Source organism: Pongo pygmaeus, chromosome 12 (assembly GCF_028885625.2).
Source record: "Pongo pygmaeus isolate AG05252 chromosome 12, NHGRI_mPonPyg2-v2.0_pri, whole genome shotgun sequence".
In the NCBI taxonomy this organism is placed as follows: domain Eukaryota; kingdom Metazoa; phylum Chordata; class Mammalia; order Primates; family Hominidae; genus Pongo; species Pongo pygmaeus.
Genome location: NC_072385.2, coordinates 89,514,748 through 89,540,974, shown reverse-complemented (window position 1 = coordinate 89,540,974; position 26,227 = coordinate 89,514,748). Strand labels below are relative to the sequence as shown.

General features: G+C 39.0%; 1 protein-coding gene across 2 annotated transcripts in view; it reads left to right on the top strand.

Annotated features, from left to right (window-relative positions):
* Positions 1-26,227, top strand: part of PPM1B (protein phosphatase, Mg2+/Mn2+ dependent 1B) — a 67,599-nt gene that overhangs the window by 23,458 nt on the left and 17,914 nt on the right. For both annotated transcript variants that reach the window (XM_054475094.2, XM_054475092.2), the window contains exons 2-3: positions 11,348-12,207; positions 19,366-19,483. In XM_054475094.2, coding sequence (XP_054331069.1) covers positions 11,362-12,207; positions 19,366-19,483 — 964 coding nt within the window. In that variant the 5' untranslated portion in view covers positions 11,348-11,361. The remainder of the gene's footprint in view (positions 1-11,347; positions 12,208-19,365; positions 19,484-26,227) is intronic.

The window sequence follows — 26,227 nt, the reverse complement described above, 5'->3', positions numbered from 1 at the left end:
GCCATGTTGGCCAGGCTGGTCTCGAACTCCTGACCTCGGGGGTTTCGCCGTGTTGGCCAGGCTGGTCTCGAACTCCTGACCTCGGTTTATCCACCTTGCCTCCCCAAAGTGCTGGGATCACAGGCGTGAGCCACCGTACCCTGCCCATTGTTTTTTATTAATCACTGCTTCATGGCTTCCAAAGGCTTTTGATATCTCTCCCCATTGATGGCATACCTCTCGCCCCCATTTCCTGCTCTTAATTTTTCATTGCTTCGTGTTTTACGCCTTTTTAAAATTTTTTCTTTACTAACATTTTGATGGCATATTGGGAGGGATTAGAGATAAATGGCTTTGTTCCACCTGTCTTGAACTAGAAACCCTTTTATCATATGGATTATATCGTATGAATGTGAATGTTTTCATTACAAAAATATTTCACAAAAGATTAAGCTACCATTGGGCATTGTGGACAGATCATTATTTGATACGAGTAGAGAAATTTGAGTATATTTGATTTTTTTTTTTTTTTTTTTTTTTTTGAGACCGTCTTGCCCTGTTGTCCAGGCTGGAGTGCAGTGGCCCAATCTCAGCTCACTGCAGCTTCTGCCCCCAGGTTCAAGCGATTCTCTTGCCTCAGCCTCTCAAGTAGCTGGGACTATAGGTGCCCACCACCACATCCAGCTAATTTTTTTGTGTATTTTTAGTAGAGACAGAGTTTCACCATGTTGGCCAGGCTGGTCTCGAACTCCGGACGATAGGTGATCTGCCCGTCTCAGCCTCCCAAAGTATTGGGATTACAGGCGTGAGCCACTGTGCCTGGCCAAGTATATTTGATTTTGAGAAAATATTGAAACTTACTCTCATGTCTTTTTTTCCTGTATCACTTTTTGAGGCTTTTCTCCCCTTTGCTTGTTCTTACTTTTTAAGGCATTTTTTCATTTCTTTTGAAAGTAATTTTAAAGAACTCTCAAAAAATTTAGTAGGCAGATACATTTAAATGAGTTGATCTTTTTATTTGTAAGCGTTAGACCAGGCGTCTGTTCAAACAGAAGTGACATTTATTTTGGCTAAACAGTTTCTGTTCTACATATGTGTTTACATAGCATTTTCACACTCCGTAAATTGAACAGAGCAAGTACCCATATTTTTGTTGACTAAGTTTTACTGTAATATTTGTCAAGGAAATGGGTATTTAATGACCATTTAATAATAAAAGAAATTGTATACAATTATTGTGTTGAAATAAGATTTTACTGAGACACGAACTGTTATATCAGTGTGTGCAGCTTATTTGAATAGTTTGGCAGCATGAACATTTTTGCTTCTTAACATAAGGATCCATGTTCTCATCACTAAGATTTAACAGACATTAACATTTTGCTGTTTGCTTCAAATTGATCTCATAGAGAAATGTTAACCAACTTTAAATATTACCACTTCACTATTTCCCTTGAAGTAAGTACTATCAAGTTGGTCTTAGTAGTTTTAGTGTTTATACTACTCAAGCGTGTTTTTAAATACTTTTGCCACATATTCGTGTATGTAAACTAATCTGTTGCTTTGTAAATTTTATTTGTTTGTGTTTTTGTTTTTTTGAGACGGAGTCTCATTCTGTTGCCCAGGCTGGAGTGCAGTGGAGTGATCTCGGCTCACTGCAACGTGCATCCCAGGTTCAAGCTATTAGCCTGCCTCAGCCTGCCGAGCACCTGAGATTACAGGCGCCCGCCACCATGCCCGGCTGATATTTTTCTATTTTTAGTAGAGACAGGGTTTCACCATATTGGCCAGGCTGGTCTCGAACTCCTGACCTTGTGATTCGCCTGCCTCAGCCTCCCAAAGTGCTGGGATTGCAGGCGTGAGCCACCGCGCCCAGCTTCTGCTTTGTAAATTTTATAACTTTGCATAATGGCATCACACTGTATGTATCATTTTCCAGCTACTTTGTTTTGATTTACTCATGGTGATACAAGTTAATGTAATCCATACTTTTAAATTCTGTAGAGATTTACATTGTATCAGCATCATTGTATGCTTCTGCTTGTATATATGTGAAAATTTCTCTGGGTGGATACTCTATAACCAACAATTCTTCAGGAAATTATATGCATTTTTATTCTACCAAATATCACTCTGGAGATTTCTCATGCTGTTTGGGTTCCTAATTCTTTATCTGTGACTTATTTTTTCCCCCTTTTTCCCTCTGGGAAATTTTAGGTTTTATCTTTATCATCAGTGTTTTGAAATTTCAGTTGCTTTTTGTGTCTCTGTGTGTGTGTGGTCGGTTCTACTTTCAATCCTGACACTTAGGGTGTTTGGTTCTCTTTCCTTTTCTTTTTCTCTCTGTCATAGCTGTTAGTTTCAGGACTGATCCTGTAGCTTTCTTAGTTTTATTCCTTACTACTTTGAGTCTGTTTGGTTTTTGTGAGGGGGAGGGGTCTGGGGGATTTTACTTTGGATTTTTTTTTTTTTCAGTTTGATTTTCTAAACTTCTATTGAAAATTTTTTGTCATTTTAATTATTGTTATGTTATGTTATGTTATGTTATGTTATTGTATTGAGATGGAGTCTTGCTCTGTCGCCCAGGCTGGAGTGCAATGGCGCGATCTCAGCTCACTGCAACCTCCATCTCCCGGGTTCAAGCGATTTTCCTGCCTCAGCCTCCCGAGTAGCTGGGATTACAGCCCACAACCATGCCCGGCTAATTTTTGTATTTTTAGTAGAGACGGGGTTTCGCCATGTTGGCCAGGGTGGTCTCGAACTCCTGACCTCAGGTGATTCGCCTGCCTCTGCCTCCCAAAGTACTGGGATTACAGGCATGAGTCACTATGCCTGGCCTGTCATTTTTATTTTTAAAATGTTTTCTTTAACTCGACATTATAATCTTACATATTTATTAGGTACAAAATGATGTTATAACATATGTATGCAGTGTAAAATGATTGAATCAAACTAATGAACATATCTATCACCTTAAATAATTATTATTTATTCCACCTGTCTAACCACAACTTTTTATCCTTTGATCAACATCTCCCCATTTTGCACCACCCTCCCAGCCTCTGGTAACTACCATTCTGCTCTCTGCTTCTATGAGTTTGATTGTTTTAGATGTCACATGCAAGTGAGAATATACAATATTTGTCTTTCTATTCGTGGCTTATTTTACTTAGCATAATATCCTCCAGGTTCATCCATGTTGTTGTAAATGACAGAATTTCCTTCTTTTTTTTAAGGCTGAACAGTATTCCATTGTGTATATATACACCACATTTTCTTTATCCATTCATTCATTGATGGACACTTAGGTTGATTGCATAACTTGGTTTTGGTAAATAATGCCACAGTGAACATGGGAGTGCAGATACTTCTTCCACATACTGAATTCAGTTCCTTAGGGTTGTATACCCAGAAGTGGGATTGCTGGATCATATGGTAATTCTGGTTTTAGTTTTTTGAGGAATAGATAGTTGTCCAGAATTACTGTAATTTACATGCCCACCATCAGTGTACAAGGGTTCACTTTTCTCCACATCCTTACCAATACCTGTTATCTTTTCCTAATAGCCATTCTGACAGGTGTGAGATGATATGTCATTGTGCCTTTAATTTGCGTTTCCCTGATGATTAGTGAGGTTGAGCATTTTTTCACATATCTATTGGCCATTTGTATGCCATTTTAATTTCAAAAAGCACTTTTCTTTCCTCTGAATTTTTTTATTTTGAAAAAAATTTTTTTTAGAGACATGTTCTCACTCTGTTACCCAGGCTGAAGTACAGTGGCCCATCACTACAGTCTTGAACTCCTGGGCTAAAGCAGTCCTCCCGCTGCAGCTTCCCTAGTAGCTAGGACTGCATGTGCTTGCCACTGTACCCAGCTAATTAAATTTTTTTTTTCTTTTTTCTTTTTTTTTTTGAGAGACAGAGTCTCGCTCCATTGCCCAGGCTGGAGTGCAGTGGCATGATCTCAGCTCACTGTAACCTCCGCCTCTCAGGTTCAAGTGATCCTCCTGCCTCAGCCCCCCCAGTAGCTGGGATTACAGGCACATGCCACCATGCCCGGCTAATTTTTGTATTTTTAGTAGAGATGGGGTTTTACCGTGTTGGCCAGGCTGGTCTCGAACTCCTGACGTAAGGTGATCCACCCGCCTTGGCCTCCCAAAGTGCTGGAATTACAGGCGTGAGCCACTGTGCCCGGCCTAAAAAATTTTTTTTTATAGAGACAGAGTTTCACTTTGTTGTCCAGGCTGGTCTCGAGCTACTGGCCTCAAGCAATCCTCCTACCTTGAACTCCGAAAGCGCTGGGGTTGCAGGCATGAACTACTGCATCACCCAGCCTGGTTTTGTTTATTTGTTTGTTTGTTTGTTTTTAATATCTTTTTGGTTCACGAATACAATACTTTTTTATTTCTCTTAAGAATGTTTTTCCCTAGTCCCTGCATGGTTTTTTCCTTCTGATTCCTTTTTGTTTGATTTATTTTGCTTTTCATGTTGTATGTTTCCTTTCAGTATCTGGTAATCTTTGGATAGCTCCTCATATTTAAGTGTAGCCCTGACAGCCTTGACAGGGATGTCATTTGATAGGCCTCACTGTAGGATGATTGTGGAGACCAGGCATTTTATGGAGTATTCCTGTGTGTAAGTAATCTGTGGGTACTTTCTCTGGGACTATTGAATTTCCTCAGAGAGCAATAGAGCTGTTGCCTGCTTGTGGTTTCCTTGATTTCTGGGAGTTGGTAAAGAAGGCTGAGCAGGCCGGGTGCATTGGCTCATGCCTGTAATCCCAGCACTTTGGGAGGCCGAGGCGGGTGGATCACGAGGTCAGGAGATGGAGACCTTCCTAGCTAACACGGTGAAACCCCATCTCTACTAAAAATGGAAAAAATTAGCCGGGCGTGGTGGCGGGTGCCTGTAGTCCCAGCTACTTGGGAGGCTGAGGCAGGAGAATGGCGTGAACCTGGGAGGCGGATCTTGCAGTGAGCCAAGATCACGCCACTGTACAAAAAAAGAAGGCTGAGCATATCAGCATTCATTAAGCAAATTAAGCAAATTTATGGTTTATATCACTGTTTTTCTGTAAGGCTTCTTACTCTGGTCCTCAGCTAAATCTGCTATCTCTAAACCCAGAGTCTCTATAGTTCACTCTTTGCAAGATAAACCTCCAGTCTTTTGCTTTTTTTTTTTTTTTTGAGACAGGGTCTCACTCTGTCACCCAGGCTGGAGTGCGGTGGCGCAGTCACTGCAACCTCCACCTCTTGGGTTCAAGTGATCTTCCTGCCTCAGCCTCCTAAGTAGCTGGGATGACAGGCGCGTGCCACCACACCAGGGCTAATTTTTGTACTTTTAATAGAGACAGGGTTTCACCATATTGGCCAGGCTGATCTCGAACTCCTGACCTCAGGTGATCTGCCCACCTCAGCCTCCCAAAGTGCTGGGATTACAGGCGTGAGCCACCCCACCTGGCCTTTTTTTTTCTTTTTTCAAGAGACAGGGTCTCACTCTGTCGCTCAGGCTAGAGTACAGTGGCATGATCATAGTTCACAACAGCCTCAATCTCTTGGGCTCAAGTGATCCTCCTGCCTCAGCCTCCCAGGTAGCTGGTGCTGCAGGCATATGCCACCATCCTAGGCTAATTTTTTCCCCAATTTTTTTTTTTAGTAGAGATAGGGTCTTGCTGTGTTGCCCAGGCGGTCTCGAACTCCTGGTCTCCAGTGATCCTCCCACCTAGGCGTCCCAAAGTGCTTGGATTCCAGGCATAAGCCACCATGCCCAGCCCAGACATGTATTAAAACTACCAAACAGGCCAGGTGTGGTGGCTCACACCTGTAATTCCAGCACTTTTGAGGTGGGAGGATTGCTGGAGGCCAGGAGTTCAAGGCTGCAGTGAGCTATGATTGTACCACTGCACTCCAACATGGGTGACAGAGCAAGATCCTGTCTCTAAAAATAAAAAATACATGTCTGCAACCTATTTAGTAATCTTCTCCTTTGAGTGGTGGGGTCTACGTTCCTTTGTCTTCAATCTGAACAAGACTTAGTGACTTGCTTGTAACCAATAATGCAGCAGAAGTGACTTCTGAGGGTGGGTCAGAAAATACCATGTAGCTCTGCCTGGGAAACCAAGTGACATGTAAGAAGCCTGACCATGTTGAGATCCTCAAACTGGAGAGGCCACATAAAGATACTCCTTGGGACAGTCTCAGCTAAATTCCTAGCCAACATCCCTCATCAGCTGCCTATCATGTTAAGTGAGCTTTCAGGTGACTTTCTCCCCATCCAATATTTGTGTGCAATAATATGAGAAAACCCAAGTGAGAACTGTCCACTTGAACCCTTACAATTAATGAGCCAATACTGATACATTGTTAGCTAAAGCCCATTATTTATTTGCATTTTCTTAGCTTTAACCTAATGTCCTTTTTCTATCCAAGATCCCATTAAGGATGTACCACATTACATTTAGTCATCATGTCTCCTTAGGCCCCTGTTGGCTGTGGCAGTTTCTCAGGCTTTCCTTGTTTTTTATCACCTTGACAATTTTGAGGAGTACTGGTCAGATATTTTGTAGGATGATTAGACTGGGGTTATTATGGATTTTGTTTTGGAGGAAGACCACTGAGGTAAAGTGCCTTTCTCATTAGATTATGCCAAGAATATAAACCGTTGATGTCAAGTTTGATTACCTGGCTGAGGTAGTGTTTGTTAGATTTCTCCACTGTAGAGTTATTCTCTCCCTCGTTTTCATTTTGTACTTTTTGAAAAGAAAATAACTGCCCATTCCACCCTTATGAGGTGGGAAGTTGTACTTGACCTCTTTGAAGGTGGAAGATCTACATAAACTATTTGGCATTCTTCTGCATTAAAGGTTTGTGTGGTATCCCCATTCATTTACGTATTCAATCCTTTATTTTTATCAGCAAAGACTCATGAATATTTGTACTATGGGTTATAATCCAATATTACATTATTTTGTTGCTCAGATTGTTTATCCATTAAAAAAGAAAATGATCTGTCATAGACCAAGAGTGGTTATAACATCTCAGAAATAGAATCACTGGATCGGAGTTTCCAATTATTATATAATCTTGGTATTTTTAGGATACATTTCTAAGCCACCTAGCATGATTTGCAAAATCACAGGTGGAGAGATTTTCCATAGCCAGTCCACCTTGCTTCATCCAACACTGTACTTGGAATGACTTAACTGAGGCTTACCTTTTAGTTTTCATTTTTTAAATAAACTTTTAATGTTGAAATAATTTCAGATTTACAGAAAAGTTTGCAAAGGTAGTACAGAGTCTTCCCCATCTACCCCCTACCCAGTTCCCACTAACGTTAACTTTTTTTTTTGAGACAGGGTCTTGCTCTGTCACCTGTCATACCACTGGAGTGCAGTGGTATAATCAGGGCTCACTGCAACCTCAACCTCCCAGGCTCAGGAGATCTCCCACCCCAGCCTCCTGAGTAACCCAGGCTACAGCCGTGTGCCACCATGTCTGGCTAATTTTTAATTTTTTGTAGAAATCGGGTCTCATTATGTTGTCCAGGCTGACCTCGAACTCCTGGGCCCAAGTGCTTCTACCTTGGCCTCCCAAAGTGTTGAGATTACAGGCATGAGCTACCACACTTGCCCACTAATGTTAGCTTTTTGCATTTACTGTAGTGCATTTATCAAAAACTAAAAAAAAAACTAACATTACTCTTCTGTTAACTAAACTCTAGTCTTTGGATTTCACCAGTTTTTCTAGTAATTCTGTTTATCTGTGTCAGTATCCAGTCAGGGATATGACATTGAGTTGCCTTTTGAACCCCTGAACATTTATATAACTATTATTTATTTTTTAAAAGGAAGAAAAAAGCTTGTAATACACTAGCCACTGAAGCCCAGAGTTTGAGAATGCAAGATTTAGGCTAGTCTTAATAGGTTCGATTTCTGATTTGCCACTTAGTTGTGTTGTCTGGATACCCTAGGTATCCCAGTTTTCTCAATGGTAAAATGAGAATATAAATAGTGCTAACCTTACTAAGTTGTTATTAGAATTAAATGATATAGTGTATATCAGTATCTTAGTGTAGTGCCTGACATATAGAACTCATTAAAAAATGAGGCATTGTTATTGCTATTTATGTTACTTTTCTAGTCGAAAGAGCAACATACTAGCCTTCAGAAACCTTTGGGAAAAATTTTATCCATGAGCCTGAAGCGTCCCTAACACCACCTCATTTTCTTTGATAGGAAGCAGATGGGATTGACAGATTGTGCTGTTCTTAAGCAAGGCTTGCCAATGTCCATGTGCCCCCTCTAAAAAAGTGTGCCAAGTGCAGTAAGGAGGAGAATTTTGAAGTATTTGGTCGTCTTTTTTTGAAGTTTTGTGATTTTTTTGTTTGTTTGTTTTTGAGACAGTCTTGCTCTGTTGCCCAGGCTGGAGTACAGTGGCACGATCCCGGCTCACCACAACCTCCGCCTCCCAGGTTCAAGAAATTCTCCTGTCTCAGCCTCCCGAGTAGCTGGGATCACAGGCACCCACCACCATGCCCGGCCAATTTTTGTATTTTTAGTAGAGACGGGGTTTCACCGTGTCGACCAGGCTGGTCTCAAACTCTTTGCCTCAAGTGATCAGCCCGCCTCAGCCTCCCAAAGTGCTGGGATTACAGGCATGAGCCACCGCACCCAGCCTGAAGATTTTTTATTAAAGGTCTCCCTGATAATTGTTTGCTTTTTTGTTATTTGTTTTTCTAAAGAGTAGAATTTAAATAAGTTAATGTTTGTGAAGCATTTAAGACAGAGCCTACCACAGAACAAAGCACTACAGAAGTATTTGCTTATTCCTTGGTCCCTCAAATAAGATAAAAGCGTAACATAATGTGCCTCTGGTGCAAAAATGAAATGAAATAATAAGAGGTACGAGGGCCATTAACTCTCTTAGATTACTTCCCTGGTTGTCTCTGCAGGGGCTTGGTTTTGGACCAGACCTATCTGCAGTCTGCCCCATCATGCTCTTAAGACTGTTGAAGATTCTTACTTTTGGTCATAGGGCTGGTAAAAGTGCAGGTAGTGTCTGGCATTTGTAATTACTAGGGAATAAAGGGAGAATGAATTAGTTTAAGCAGTTTTTTCACTACGTATTTTGCAGTTTAAAATTTCATTACAATCACAAGTATCCCGTATATGGCTACTAGAAAGAAATGGTCCTGGCCAGGCGTGGTGGCTCGTGCCTGTAATCCCAGCACTTTGGGAGGCCGAGGTGGGCGGATCACAAAGTCAGGAGTTCAAGACCAATCTGGCCAACATAGTGAAACCCCATCTCTACTAAAAATACAAAAAATTAGCCGGGTGTGGTGGCGCGTGCCTGTAATCCCAGCTACCCGGGAGGCTGAGGCAGGAGAATGGTGTGAACCTGGGAGGCGGAGGTTGCAGTGAGCCAATATCATGCCACTGCACTCCAGACTGGGCGATAGAGCAAGATTCCATCTCAAAAAAAAAAAAGAGCCGGGTGTGGTGGCAAGTGCCTGTAGGTCTCAAAAAAAAAGAGCCAGGTATGGTGGCACGTGCCTGTAGTCCCAGCTACTTGGGTGGCTGAAGGAGGAGAATCGCTTGTGAACCTGGAGGTGGAGGTTGCAGTGAGATGGCACCACTCAACAGAGTGAGACTGCATCCCCTCACCCCCCAAAAAAGAGAAGTGATTTAATAAATACAACCAACAATTCTGTTTCATTTGCATTTAAGTATCTTTTAAAGTTGTCTTTTCAGATGAAATAGCCTATACAAGCAAGCATATAAAAATGTACTTAGAACTAGGCTTTAAAATCATTGTATCACAGAGAATTAAACCAGCATGTTCAAAAGTAATCAAGCATATTCTGTTACATTGCTCTCAGTACAAAATATGACATTCTACTGATAGAATGAAAAATAATTTTTACATGATTTTAATCTTATCCTTTCAGGACTCTTTTTCTATAAATACATTTGTAATTTATTAATACAGTATCACGTATAACCCAGGAAAATTATAAAACTGGTATGTAACTTATAAATATTTACATATATATATCGAATGGTTCATCAGATTTTTTAAAATGGGGATATGTAATTTTATTGTAAAGTTCAATAATGATCATACCTGGAAAAAATCTCACAAAGATACGTAGACCCAAATGGAGGTAAATTGATCTAGACCAGTGTCTCTCAAAACCTTAAATCACCAGCATGCTTTTTTGGTGATTCCATCTAAGATCTAGTGAAAAAAATCCTTAGGTGTGGGAATAGGGCTATGAAGTGTGCATTTTGAGCAGATATAACAGCAAACATTTTATGGTGTTTATTGTGTTTTAAGTGCTGTTTTAAGCACTTTACATTGACTCATTCTTCACAGCAGCCCTATGAGGTATAGGTACAGGTGACTAAGAAATTTGCCCAAGGTCACCTAGTTAGAGTGTAGGGTTAGCATTGTATGTAGAAAACATACCAGAGAATTCTTTTGCATACTTTTGGGAACCATTACTCTAGTCTAAGTCATTTGAAATTGGGAAAGTTTAATTCTATAAAATAGTAAAGTTGGATAGGCGGGGAGAGGGTGATGCATAGTAGTACTTTCCAGTTCTAAGGATTTTAAGTCTTTGTCAGTCAACACCGGGTAGCTACTTCATGGATTTTAAGTTCAGCAAAGTGAAGTCCATTTTTTAGCACCATGTTAAAGGTATGTTTTTAACAGAATCAAAGTAATGATACGGTTTTCAGTTTTGTAGATACATAGTAAAAGTGATAAAACCAAATGTGTGTAGAATGGAGATTTTTATGTTTTAATTGAATTTTGGGGTTGTCTTTAGGTTCACTGTGAGGAGAAATCTTGATTTCAATACTTGCTTTTGAAAGTCTTCTAAAATATATTAGTATACCTTCCTGCCTTGATTTATTGAACAAGATGACTCACTGTTTTGAATATTCTCATTGTCCAGTCTTCTATAAACTTACATGTCAAACCCTAGACTCACCTTGTAAATTAAATCAGAATAAAATTATTAACGAAGTTTTATTTCTTGTTTTTCCTTTCTCCTAGAACAGTGGTCTCAACGTGGCTGCACATACAAGTCACCAGAGAGGCTTTTAAAAGATGATATCTGTGTCCCATCCCTAGGAATTCTGATTTAATTGGTCTGATTATTCTTACGCACTAGGGCTGAGAAACCACTGTTCTGTAGGATGTAGGGGAGGAAATTTCTTGGACTTTTGTTGTTGCTCCCGTAAATTAGGATAATACTAAAAAAAAAAAATACTTGAGGTAGGAGTTACTAGACTATAGAGGGAATATTGTAGATATATTTTCTGTCAAATTTAAACATTTAACACCTGCATTTTTTATTTCAGATTTATTGCTAAACATGGGTGCATTTTTGGATAAACCCAAAACTGAAAAACATAATGCTCATGGTGCTGGGAATGGTTTACGTTATGGCCTGAGCAGCATGCAAGGATGGAGAGTGGAAATGGAAGATGCACACACAGCTGTTGTAGGTATTCCTCACGGCTTGGAAGACTGGTCATTTTTTGCAGTTTATGATGGTCATGCCGGATCCCGAGTGGCAAATTACTGTTCAACACATTTATTAGAACACATCACTACTAATGAAGACTTTAGGGCAGCTGGAAAATCAGGATCTGCTCTTGAGCTTTCAGTGGAAAATGTTAAGAATGGTATCAGAACTGGATTTTTGAAAATTGATGAATACATGCGTAACTTTTCAGACCTCAGAAATGGGATGGACAGGAGTGGTTCAACTGCAGTGGGAGTTATGATTTCACCTAAGCATATCTACTTTATCAACTGTGGTGATTCACGTGCTGTTCTGTATAGGAATGGACAAGTCTGCTTTTCTACCCAGGATCACAAACCTTGCAATCCAAGGGAAAAGGAGCGAATCCAAAATGCAGGAGGCAGCGTGATGATACAACGTGTTAATGGTTCATTAGCAGTATCTCGTGCTCTGGGGGACTATGATTACAAGTGTGTTGATGGCAAGGGCCCAACAGAACAACTTGTTTCTCCAGAGCCTGAGGTTTATGAAATTTTAAGAGCAGAAGAGGATGAATTTATCGTCTTGGCTTGTGATGGGATCTGGGATGTTATGAGTAATGAGGAGCTCTGTGAATTTGTTAAATCTAGGCTTGAGGTATCTGATGACCTGGAAAATGTGTGCAATTGGGTAGTGGACACTTGTTTACACAAGGTATGTAAACTTTTTTGTCGTTAAAATAACATGTTAATTTTGAAAAGTTACGGTAGGTAAAGTTAAGCAAACTTAAAATTTTAAAACTTTTAATATTTTCACAGAAGCTGTATATTTTGAAATACTTTACCAGAAATGAAACCACTGTTTTCTTTGCCATCCCTGTTTGTCCCAGCCTTCTAATTTGAAAATTAAGCTTGATAAATGTGAGGCATTTGTTGTCATTTAAGTATTTGATAGCTCGTTGCTATAGCAAAAGCATTTACAGAGTGACTTTTTCTTGACATTGGCAGTAACCATCTTATGCCTGATTGTGAAGCAGCTTGATAAAATATGTATATAGTAGAATTCTGTACTAGATACTACTAAAAGATCAAGAGCCATGTGAAATATTGGAAGATGTACTAGATGCCTAGCCTATATAAAATTTAGTCCTGAGCCTCCTAGCAGTGAAGACAAAAACTGAAATAAAAATATGGGTTGTATATTTCTCATTGTCTTCTAAAAGCAGCTCTTATCTGGCAATACAATCTAAAAAGGATTTACATGTGGCTCTCTATGTAAGTAATACATGACTTGATGGATAGTATCTTTTGTAGAAGATAAAATTCTTTTCATATAGATGTTTTTATTATTTCTGATTAAAAACCAAAGGCTTATATAAAACATAATCTTGTGAAAAATTCCTGTGGAACGCTAAAGTTTATTTAGATTTGTAATTTTCTATGAATCATTGCTTGATACAGTAATAGAAAAAAAGACCAGAGTAATAGATAATTGGCAATCCTTTGAATGTCTTTAAAATACTCAGTTGTTTCAAGTGGGTTTTTGACAGCATCTATATATAATTCAATTAAAATTTGAGTTATCTGGCCAGTGTCTGGAGTGTGTAAGTATTTGACTGAAATACTTTTATTTATATGAAATAAATAAAAGGGTTTGACTTATTTATTATGTCTAGATTAGAACCATTGTATCTCCCTACTCCAAAATTTACTGTGGAAGGTATGGGCATAACCTTTTCAGAAAGGATCTCTGGGTCTCTGGAAATGCCCAGATTTTGGTTAAGTACAGATTTATTTTTAATAGAATGGAAAGAGACAGTTTTAAAAACAGAAGATTTAAAGGCCGTTCTTGTCAGTGGACAGCCTTTTTCTGAAAGGATTTTAATGATGGTACCCTCTAGCTCCTCTGATTTTTATTTTTAACACACTGTATCTTTTTACTTCTGGATGAGTTAAGAAGTATTGATGGTTGTCAGTGATCAAATAGTAAGTGGGTCTAAAATTAATGTATTTGTCTTTGAACTCTAAATGAAGCAATTCTGACCTGTAGATTTTTGAGACAAGCATAGGCGTATGTTTGTTGCCTGACTAGCTAATGAAAACAGCGTTTTCCCCAATTATAAAAAAAAAAGTATATACTTATTATTGGAAAAAAAATCCAGATGATAAAGAAAATATAAAGAAACACTCAAAATTTTGCCATCCACCTAAGTCAGCTACTTTCATTGTTGTGGTGTATATTGTTCCAGTCTTTTCTGCCTGCCTGCGAGTGTGTGTATTTTTGTAAAACCGAGATGATTATACTTGTTATTCTACAGCCTGCCTTTTCCAACAATATATTGTAGAGAGATCTCCATGCCTATAAGTATTGATCGGTATCATTTTTCTTGGCTGCATAGTATTTTATTGAAAGAATGTGGTTGTGAGGGAGTAGCCAAAAAATCTATTAGGTCTGTAATTTGGACTAAGGAAAGAAGTTTGTGTTAGTAGATTAACTCACTTATCCATTGAAGGGATGCTAGTTTTTGAGGATTTTGACTCGACCCTTCTGAATGAGGTTTAAATATTTCTGGTGGTATATCTTCACTTGCTAGCTTTTATCAATTTAGAGTGATTAAATGTTCATGTTGATAGTGTTAAAAGATTCTAGATGGCATCCTAGAATCTCAGAAATGAAGAATGATAATAACAGACAAGAAGTTGGGGCCCATGATTCATTCAATGTTAATGGAAGCTGACCATCATAGTTCCTTCTAATGGAGCTGCATTCAAATTGAAATCAGTTTGGAGGTTTGAGTTGAAACAAAACAGACTTAAAATTATTTTTGAACCTTTGAAAGTTACTTATGGAAACCTTCATTTCTGTTTAACTTCGTAATTTTGTCTTTCCATTTATTTGTATTTGTAAAAGCAAGGGTTAGCAATAAGATCAAATATAATTACTTTGAATTTACTCAGAAAAATTGTAAGTTAAAAATTCATGGAAAGCACTTAGCGATTGCTCAGTAGTTACCTGCTTTAAGAGGAGAGGAAACATTAATAAGTAGATGTTTCCCTGATAAAAGATTTAAATGAAGTCTTAGTTTTTTCTAACACCTCCATCACTTGTCATACTTTCATGATTTATAAGCACTTTTATCTTAACTCATTAAATCTTGGGAGGTTATCATAATCATAATCATAATCGTGGTAGTATTAGTAAATTATTGCTTTCTGTAAGCCAAATGCTATTCTAAATACTTTACATATTTTAACTCATGTAATTTTCACAACCATATGAGGTAGTTAGGATCACGAGGTCAGGAGATCGAGACCATCCTGGCTAACACAGTGAAACCCTGTCTCTACTAAAAAATAGAAAAAATCGGCCGGGCGTTGTGGTGGGCGCTTATACTCCCAGCTACTCAGGAAGCTGAGGCAGGAGAATGACGTGAACCCGGGAGGCGGAGCTTGCAGTGAGCCGAGATCACGCCACTGCACTCCAGTCTGGGTGACAGAGTGAGACTCTGTCTCAAAAAAAAAAAAAAAAAAAAAGATAAGCATTTTTCAGGGTTGCCAATTAATATTAATCTGTAAGTATTGGATGACTATGGTCAGGTATTATCCTATTTAAATTAGGTATTTAACTCGAGGGGAGAATGGGAGCTAAGAAAGCAACCCTCCCATTTTATTTCTAATGCTGGCATTTATGGTGTTTACTGCCAACTAATTTCGGGTTGTTTAAAATATGTAACTGCCACTTGCATAGCTTTTCATAACTTGTAAATTATACATACTTATTAATCCTCATAGTAACTTTCTGAGGTGAACAAAATAAAAGTTTTTATTTTTTAATTTGCAAGTAAGGAAATGGAGGTTGTTTGATAATAAAAGATATCCGTAAGTCATATACTTGGTGAGTATTGAGGCTGAGACTAGTTTTCCGACTCAAGTTTAGTATTTTTGTTAGCAATATTTCCCAGAAGGGTCTGATAAAATAAAGAAGAGTGTGTGTGGGGGGGGTGGGGGGGGCAGGGTGGGTGTGTGTGTGTGTCTGTCTGTGTGTTTCGGTTTTCATGGTCTGAGAAATTTTTCCCCAAGGGAAACATTAAGACTAAATATTTTTTTGTAACAAATACAAAGATATTTGAAGTAAAGTGATTCCCCATGATGTTTCTGCTTTCCAGTCTCATCTCCCTTAGGGAACCACTGCTTATGGTTTGCTGTATATCTTTCCAAATGGTTATTTGTGATTATTGATAGAAATGTATAAACATAAAATAGGATTTTTTCTTTTTTTCTATTTTACAGAAAGATCATGCTATGTTTGTTACTTTGTCACCTGTTTTTTTCTTAAATTATAAAAGTCAGTATTCTTTTAAGTGGTTCTTTTAAAACATTATTTGATTCTCCAAAATTTCATTTATATACCATCTACCAGAAGCCTATTTATTTTAAAACATGAGATAGTACCTCATAGTTGGATAAAATTGAGGGAAATTATCATTTTCCAAAGGCAACATCATTCTATATTAATTTATATAACATAGAAAATGTAACCCCCTCAATAATTGTTTAGTTCTAAACTCAGGAGAATTGCTTGAACCTGGGAGGCAGACATTGCAGTGAGCTGAGATCGCGCCATTGCACTCCAGCCTGGGCGACAGAGTGAGACTCCATCTCAAAAAAACGAAAACAAACAAAAAACTGTATCAGATTATTTTCTGTTTAAGTTTAGGTGCCCTTATTTATGGCAGGGGCACTGGCTTCTTTGATCTAGTACTATAATTATTGAGAGTGTTAACTGCTATGTTGTAAAAAGTAAAAAGAACATGTAATAATCAATTTTTATATGCAGAGCTAATTTCTTTACTTATCCAAACTGGATTTAGAAAAAAAAAAAAAACATGTTTTATTTATGGACTTAGTGAAAACTTTGTACTGATTATACAAGGATGATTTGTCTCTAAAAAACAGAATGGCACAAAGGAAAGGACCTTTTCTATTGCTGTATAACAGCTACTGAAACATATTTATACTTGGTGTTAAGGGGAAAGCCATCTTTACATAGAAATAGAAGCAAGCCAGGCAAGGTGGCTAAGAAGCAACATCACTGAAATCACACATGCCTGACATGTAAATATAAATTATTTCCTTTAAATATCTTTGGAGAACCATAAATTTATTGGAACTCTCTTTCAATTAATTTTCCAAAAGTATTTATATTTTATAACTTATAAAAATCGAATGGAAATTAGATAAGGAAATGTTCAACAATGCTCATGTTGTTGTTACCAAAACTAAAAAGGGTTAAAAGAAATTAGATTTCTAAAAGTGTAAGGTTATTAATTCCGTTTATGCATAAAATTGCTTTATAAAATGTAATTATGCTTGATTCCTTTTTTGTTGTTGTTTTGTTTTAGAAGGGGTGTCTCACTATGTTGCCCGGGCTTGTGTCAAACTCCTGGCCTCAAATGATCCTCCTGCCTCAGCCTCCCAAACTGCTGGGATTACAGGCAGCCACCATGCCCAGCTGTTTGATTCTTGAATGTCCATGGTGTACTTTAAAATTATTTTTAATTAAAAAGTTTTGCTTGACCTGCCCTTATGACATTTATACAAGTATATTCATATAACCAAACACATACAGTATTTCTAATATAAAAGTTTTGGTGGGTTTCATTAAGGAATGAAATTAATTTGGCCAATTTGGAAATTCTTGTTCTTCCAGATAACCAGGAATCTAATGAAATACTCATGTTGGTTCCTTCTTCTAAAGCACAACAATCTGTGACAAGTTAATTTATTTTGAAGTCTTCTGAAGACCCAACCTTCACTGCCTTCAAACTTTACTCCCATTGAATTAGGAGGTGAAGGCAGAAGTTATTCAAGGCCACCTGTCTTTTGGGCTGTGTCATGTAGGTTCTGAAAGGCGCAAGTCTGAACCAAGCCATGCCTGCCTAGATTCTAACCATAATAACTGAAAAGACTAGAATGAGTGTGGTCTTGGTTTCTTTCACTTAAGTTGGCAAATTTGGCAAACTCCACTATCAGACAAAATAGCCTACTACCTCCATTGACTTAGTTTTTTAGAGTGAACAGAAAAAGAAAGTTTGAAAAAAAAAAATCATTATTCCAAGAACAGTTTCATCTGCTCCTGCTCTTAGAAACTGAGTTAAAGTAGTATATCTTTAGAAAAAGTAATGAGAAGATATTTTTAATTTATTGCACGTAATCTCATGGTACTAGAGTAGTGTGTATTATATGCTTTTTTTTTTTTTTTTTTGAAAGAGAGTCTTGCTCTGTTGCCCAGGCTAGAGTGCAATGGTGTCATCACGGCTCACTGCAATCTCCACCTCCCAGGCTTAAGCGATCCTTCCACCTTAGCCTCCCAAGTAGCTGGGACCTGGGACTACAGGTGTGCGCCACCAAGCCCAGTTAATTGTTATATTTTTTGAAGAGACAAGGTTTTGCCATGATGCCCAGGCTGGTCTGGAACTCTTGGGCTAAAATTAAAATGGTCTGCTCGCCGAGGCCTCCCGAAGTGCTGGGATTACAGCCATGAGCCACAGTGCCTGGCTTTATGCTTTTTTTTTTTTTTTTCCCAGGCTGGAGTACAGTGGCGCAATCTCAGCTCACTGCTCATTGCTCACTGCAACCTCCACCTCCCGGGTTCAAGTGATTCTCCTGCCTCAGCCTCCTGAGTAGCTGGTATTACAGGTGCACACCACCACGCCTGGATAATTTTTGTATTTTTAGTAGAGATGGGGTTTCACCATGTTAGTCAGGCTGGTCTTGAACCCCTCACCTCGTGATCTGCCCTCCTCAGCCTCCCAAAGTGCTGGGATTACAGGCATGAGCCACCATGCCCGGCCTATGCTTCCTTTTTAACATAGTAATTTGTGACAGTGTGGTTAAAAGGGAGAAATAAAATATGTCCTTAAATTAGCTATTTTAGCCACTTTATAAAGATCCTGAAACTATTTGCGACTATACAGCAATCTGATGTCTTTTCTTTAAAAGTTATCACATGACTACAGTTGGATCTCAGTTGTCCAGTTACAGTCCACCCTGTTGCTGTGCCCTCTGAATAGTTTCTTGTATTAATAGTTGTGGGGCTGGGTGCGGTGGCTCACGCCTATAATCCCAGCACTTTGGGAGGCTGAGGTGGGTGGATCACCTGAGGTCAGAAGTTCAAGACCAGCCTGGTCAACATGGTGAAACCCTATCTCTACTAAATATAAAAAAATTAGCCGGGCATGGTGGCGGTCACCTGTAATGCCAGCTACTCAGGAGGCTGAGGCAGGAGAATTGCTTGAACCTGGGAGGTGGAGGTTGCAGTGAGCCGAGATCGCGCCATTGTGCTCCAGCCTGGGCAACAAGAGTGAAACTTTGTCTCAAATAGTAATAATAATAATAATTGTTCAGTTTAGCATTTTGGGTATTCTGCCGAATAACAATTTTCAGCTATGTTAAATTCACGGAGTCGTAGCATTGCTCTGAGGCAGTTTAAAAGCTAAGCTGGAAAACATTTGCATATGTGTTTGGGAGGATCCATTGTGGACTTAAGCCAGCTTGGGAATAGACAGTCTTGAGTGGGAAATAGTTTAGAAGATTTAATATGTATTGAAGATATCTTCATTTCTCAGACTGGAATGGTTGTGGGTAAGAATAGTTCACCAGAATTAAGAATACAGAAATGCTTACAGATCTGCCCATACCTAGACACCTTGTTTCTTCAAGTTGTGTTTTTAGTAGTTCATTGGAATAAAAATGAATGTGTTAAACATAAACGTTCTGGATGATTAAATAAACTATAATTGCTTAAAGTATTTTGAAGTAAAAGTTGATTGTAGAAATACAATTTTTTTTCTTTTTTTTCTTTAATATACAGGGAAGTCGAGATAACATGAGTATTGTACTAGTTTGCTTTTCAAATGCTCCCAAGGTCTCAGATGAAGCGGTCAAAAAAGATTCAGAGTTGGATAAGCACTTGGAATCACGGGTTGAAGGTAAGACAGATGCTGTTTAAAAATATAGACGGGCCAGGTGCGGTAGCTCATGCCTGTAATCCTAGCACTTTTGTCGCCTGGGCGACACAGCAAGGCTCTGTCTCAAAAAAAAAAAATACAATTTAGAGAGGGAAAGTATTCTTTTTGTTTATCAAATGATTATTTTAAAATTTCCTGGTCAGGCGTAGTGGCTCACACCTGTAATCCCAGCACTTTGGGAGGCTGAGGCGGGCAGATCACAAGGTCAGATCGACACCATCCTGGCTACACGGTGAAACCCTGTCTCTTCTAAAAATACAAAAAATTAGCTGGGCATGGTGGCACACACCTGTAGTCCCAACTACTCGGGAGGCTGAGGCAGGAGCATTGCTTGAATCTGGGAGGTGTAGGTTGCAGTGAGCCGAGATTGCACCACTGCGCTCCATCCTGGTCGACAGAGTGAGACTCCGTCTCCACAAAAAAAAAAAAAAAAATTCCATAGGACAAACAAGTATTTCAAAACAAGTCCTTGAAAAAACACATCTATCTGTCTAAAATTTACTATCTTGGACCAATGTTTCGGGATTTATTGACAGGGAGAAGACAAATATGTCTGTTTTACCACCAAAGAGAAACATAATTTGAAGGTAGTTGGTTAGAGCCTGCTGCATTATTTTTTTCTTTCTTTTTCTTTCCCTGCATACATTCCTAATAGTAAGTGGAGAACCCAGTGAAATTTCCCCTAACAGTGTCATGAAAAGCAAGTACTCTTAATTCCACTAATACTAATTCTCCCTTCTCGGGTTAATTATCATTGGAATTCATTACGGTATCCTTTCCCTTTTATTGATAGAGTTAACATTAGTGTTTCAAAAGATTATTTTACATATTTTTTTAAACTTCATTTGGCAATAAATTTTTTTTTTTTTTTTTGAGATAGGGTCTTGCTCTGTTGCCCAGGCTGGAGTACAGTGGCATGATCTCGGCTCACTACAGCCTCAACTCCCTGGGCTCAAGTGATCCTCTCACCTCAGCCTCTCCCAAGTAGCTGGAACTACAGGCACGTGCCACCACAGCTGGCTAGTTTTCTTTATCTTTTGTAAAGATGAGGTCTCACTGTGGTGCCCAGGGTGGTCTCAAACTCCTAGACTCAAGCAGTCCTCCCACATTGGCCTACCAAAGTGCTGGGATTACAGGCATGAGCCACCACAGCCAGCCTAATAATTTTAAACATACAGAAAAGTTGCAGAAGTATTACAGGAGCTCCCATGTACATGTAGTATCCTTTACCTAGATTCCTTGTTTGTTTATGTAATACCACGTTTGGCTTATCTCTATATATACTTTCTGTAACATTCTCATTTTGTCTCTCCCTCCTTCCTTCCTTCCCTCTCCCCCTCTCTCTCCTCTTATTCCCCTGCCCCTCATATTACTAACCTTTTTCCTGAGCCAAATCAATTGAAAGTTGCAGATATATCAGTACTCCTTAATAAAACGAAGATTACATAACACTACATAACTGTAGTACATCCATAAAAATTAGGAAATTGGCCCAGCACGGTGGCTCACACCTATAATCCCAGTACTTTGGGAGGCTGAGGTACGCAGCTCACAAGGTCAGGAGTTCGAGACCAGCCTGGCCAACATGGTGAAATCCCATCTGTACTAAAAATACAAAAATTAGTCGGGCGTGGTGGCAGGTGCCTGTAATCCCAGTTACTCCGGAGGCTGAGGTGGGAGAACTGCTTGAACCTGGAAGGCGGAGATTGCAGTGAGCTGAGATCATGCCGCTGTACTCTAGCCTCGATGACAGAGCAAGACTCCCATCTCGGGGAAAAGAAAAAATTAAGAAATTAACGTTGATACAATATTACTATGTAATCCACAGATCCCATTTAAATTTCCCTAATTATCCCAGTAATGTCATATATAGGTCCAGGATGCAGTCTAGAGCTTGTGTGCTGCATTTAGCTATCATGCCTCTTTAGTCTCCCTCAATGGAAAAAGTTCCATAGTCTTTTTTATTTCTGTTGACCTTGACGTTTTTCAAGAGTACAGGTTTGTGGAATGTGCAGCTTGGGTTGGCTGATGTTTCCTCTTGATAAGATTTAGGTTATACATTGGCAGGAATACCGTGGAAGTGATTCTAGATTCTTCTCAGTGCATCACAATCAGGGAGGCACGCGATGTTGATTTATAATGTTAACGTCTTTTGTGACTTGCTTGGGTTGTTGTCTTTCAGGTTACTTAATTAATAATTGTGTTATACCTAATAAGTATTTAATAAATATGTTATACTTATTCATAAGTATTCTATGGGGAGACACTTTGAGATTGTTAATAACCTATTGCTCATTAAGATTTTAGCAGACAGTTTTAGCATCCATTTGCGATTTTTGCCTGAAGAATGATAGCCAACTGGTGATTTTCTGATTCAGTCATTTTTTTTTTTTTTGTGATGGAGTTTCACTGTTGTTGCCCAGGCTGGAGTGCAATGGTGTGATCTTGGCTCACCGCAACCTCTGCCTCCGGGATTCAAGTGATTCTCCTGCCTCACCCTTCTGAGTAGCTGGGGTTACAGGCATGTGCCACCACACCCAGCCAATTTTGTATGTTTAGTAGAGACAGGGTTTCTCCATGTTGGTCAGGCTGATCTTGAACTTCCTGACCTTAGGTGATCCGCCTGCCTTGGCCTCCCAAAGTGCTGGGATTACAGGCGTGAATCACCATGCCTGGCTCAGTCATTCTTTTTATATGTATTAGCATTTTACTGCACGGAAAAATTTTCTTTTCTGCCTGTTTGTTTATATGAGCACAGACTCACGGATTCCTGTTCTATTCATTGTATTATCAACTGTTTCAGCCAATGAGAGCCTCTTAAAACTTGTTGTAGCATCTTTTTGTCCTGCCTGCAACTATACAGTACTACAGGATTTATTGTAGTTTTCTCCCTTTTCATATTTATAACTCTCTTCTACAGAAAGAAACCTGTCCTCTACTGTCAACCCAACAAATCTGTCACTGCGAACCCTCATGCATATGCCTTCCTCACTCCACATTGCCCATTCCAGTTCACCCTATAGCCGTCCTAAAGCTATGCTTACTTGGTTAGGCATGAGTATCCCATTCTGGACCAATTTGTGGCCACTATTTCCCCCTCCACTCCCTGAAAGATTTGTTTAGCTTAGCTAAGCAAATCCAATCGTGTTGGACAAAATTATTCAGGAACAAGAGAAGGGAGAAGCTAGTCTGTTTATCTTTAACATAATTGCTGATATGTTTGAGTTTAAATCTGCCGTCTTTCGTGTTTCATCTATTTTTTTTTAATCCTCCATTCTTGCCTTCTTTTAGATGTATTCCAGTTCATCCTAGGATTTGCTTATTAGTTACACATTCTTTAAAAAATTCCATTTAGTAGGCCGGGCATGGTGGCTCACGCCTGTAATCCCAGCACTTCGGGAGGCTGAGGCAGGCAGATCACGAGGTCAGGAGATCGAGACCTTCCTGGCTAACACGGTGAAACCCCGTATCTACTAAAAATACAAAAAGAAATTAGCCGGGCATGCTGGTGGGCGCCTGTAGTCCCAGCTACTCGGGAGGCTGAGGCAGGAGAATGGCGTGAACCTGGGAGGCAGAGCTTGCAGTGAGCCGAGATCCCGTCACTGCACTCCAGGCTGGGCGGCAGAGCAAGACTCCATTTCAAAAAAAAAAAAAAAAATTCTATTTAGTAAAAAGGAAAAAATTTTGTGGTTACCCTGAGAAAATGAGAATTTTTCAGTCTTAAGGCCCTTTTCTTTTTTTTTTTTTCCTTTTCTACTTTCAACCCTGAGAAGCTAAGTATCATAATCTTAATATAACCTTTTGGTTTTATATATGCTGTTTTTAAGATATGAGATTACTGTTTATAAAGTTAGGTTGTCAATCTTTTTTCTTTTCTTTGTGGGAGAACTTTGATATCATACCAAGCTCTTCCACTCAAGGAGGTTACGTAGTTACCTGTATTTTCTCCTAACACTTTTATGTTTTGATTCTTTTTTTTTTTTGGAGAAAATACGTTTGAATGATATAACTTACGATGATGGTATAATAGCTTGTTGAATTTGGCCTATTATGAGTCATTTTGTATATAGTAGGTCACAGTAATTGGTGAGAGTTTTGAAGTGTGAAGATCTGTGATTTCTAATATATAATTACAATTAAAAGTATAAAACCAAGAAGAGAGTCTTTTGCAAATTTGGAGAATGGGGATTTATCTTTTCTGTCTCTACAACTATCTAGCTAGGCACCCTAAACAAGGTGCTTAAAGTTTTTTGTGCGCCTACAATTTCCTCAGCCCTAAATTAATCTTGTTTTTAGGTCTCAGAGCTTTTGAGTCTCAATGAGTCCTGCTTTGAGGGTGATGGAAACGTGAGAAACATGTAAGAACACATTGAAGATTATGTCAGATGCAGTCATATTCCTATTGATAATATCATTAAGAGGAGCTGTTTTTATAGAAGTTAATATTTAATGATAAATTGTAGTATATTGGGGTTGCAGATTGCTGACTGTAGTTCATCAGAAGGTGGGAGGAATTCTCTTAGTTTCCTTCTTCCTCATTCATAAAGAAACCAGGTAGTTTTTATTTTAGGAAGAGCTCTCTAGTTTGGTCAGCTGCCTGTTATGTGAACTTATCCAACTTGCTTAACCCCTCAAGCCTCCAGTTTCTTTATTGGAAACTAAAGATAAAAACACCAATCATGGAGTTTTTTGTTTTTTGTTTTTTGAGACAGTCTCGCACTGTCACCCAGGCTGGAATGCAGTGGCGCGATCTTGGCTCACTGCAGGCTTCGCTGCCCGGGTTCACACCATTCTTCTGCCTCAGCCTCCCGAGTAGCTGAGACTACAGGCGCCCGCCACCACACCTGGCTAATTTTTTGTATTTTTAGTAGAGATGGGGTTTCACCGTATTAGCCAGGATGGTCTCAATCTCCTGACCTCATGGTCTGCCCGCCTCGGCCTCCCAAAGTGCTGGGATTACAGGCGTGAGCCACTGTGCCTGGCCCCATAGAGTTTTTTTTTTTTTTTTTTTTAATAAATTGTTATAAAAAAAGCTTATTGATGACACTTGTTAAAGATGGTAAGGCAGATATTTTTTCAGGGGGGCCATGGCAGTAGATATAGGGACCACTATGATGGAATCTTGCAGTGGCAGAAAGAAATTAAACTCAACTTGGGGTCCCATAAAGATAAGTGGAATTTATAACTAAGGAGCTGAGTGCTTGAAGGGAGTGTCAGTGGATGGAAAATTATTACTAAGAGGAAGCATCAACATAAGGGGTTTCTGGCTAAACTGAGTTGATAGGATGGCAGGCCAGGCTAAAATATCCAGAGTGGTCATATATCAAGTGTGTGGGGGTTTTCAGTAAACTGAGCAAGATTCTCATTCAGCCTGGTTTCTACAAGGACAGAGAGGGAGCCTAAAGGTCTCCTAGTCAGAAAGAACTCAAGAGTCTTGCTGAAGGTTTGGTCCAAGCAAAGAGTTTTTGTCAAAATAAATGAGAATTATGTTTGTTAAGCACCGATTATGGTGCCTAGCACGTAAGTCCTCAGCAAACTGTAACTTTGTATGAACTCTTAACTTCTGTAATAGCCACGTTTTAATTTCTTAAAGTTGTGGTCAATTCAGTTTAACATGAGTTAATAATTTAATATTAATTTTCTTTTGCATAGGTTGTAACTTTCTGAAGTATATATTATATAGGCGAGATAACAAATATGTAATATGATCTCTAGGGCCTGTAGCAAATAGTTATTAATCAGGAGACAAAATTGTTAGCTAGGCAGCCACTACAAATCAATTTAAGTTGGTACTTAAAATGTAACTTCACAGTAGCTCACACCTATAATCCTTGGGATGCCGAGGTAGAAGGATTGCTTGAGACTAGGAGTTCAAGACCAGCCTGGGCATCATAGACCTACAAAAAAGTTTTAAAGATTAGCTGAGCATGGTGGTGCACACCTGTAGTTCCAGCTACTTGGAAGACTGAAGCAGGAGGATTACTTGAGTCCAGGAGTTTGGTGTTACAGTGAACTATGATGGCACCACTGCACTCCAGCCTGGGCCACAGAGTAAGAACATGTCTTTAAAAAAAAAAAAAAAAGTAATTTTTTATTCGTAAAGCAGTGTTCTTCAGGAGCATTGTGTTTCTTCTGGGGTTTTAAATCGTGTAATATGACATTAAATTTTGTGGTAAATACATTCTGGTGTACTTGGTAAATCTGTGTGTATGTTTTTAATGATGACTGGTAAGGTGGGAAAGGAATAATATTAAAATAAACAGGGAATAGTAGTTCACCTAAATTGATGAATTATATATTTAATGATTGCTTTCTACATATAGGTTTACTCAGTGTTTATTGAACATGTGTCACTGAGGATACAGCAGAAAAGGAAATCTCATGTAATTTGTATTCTAGTAAAAACCTATTTTTTTAATAGAGAAATAAAATAGAGTAAGTAGAGAGCAACAAAGAATATTGGTTAGAAATGTCTCTGTGAGGAAGGACATTTGAGCAGCCCTGCATGGAGAGAGAATATCTGAGGGAAGAACATTCCAGGCAATGAGAACAGCAAAGACTAGAAGGGAATGTTCTTAGTGAGTGCAGCTGGGTTAGAATGAGCCAGTAGAAAACTAGAGGAAGATTAAGAGGTTTGTAGGAGGCGTATCATGTAGCGTCCTGTAGACCAAAGGGAGGACTTTGGGCTTTATTTGACTTGTGGGA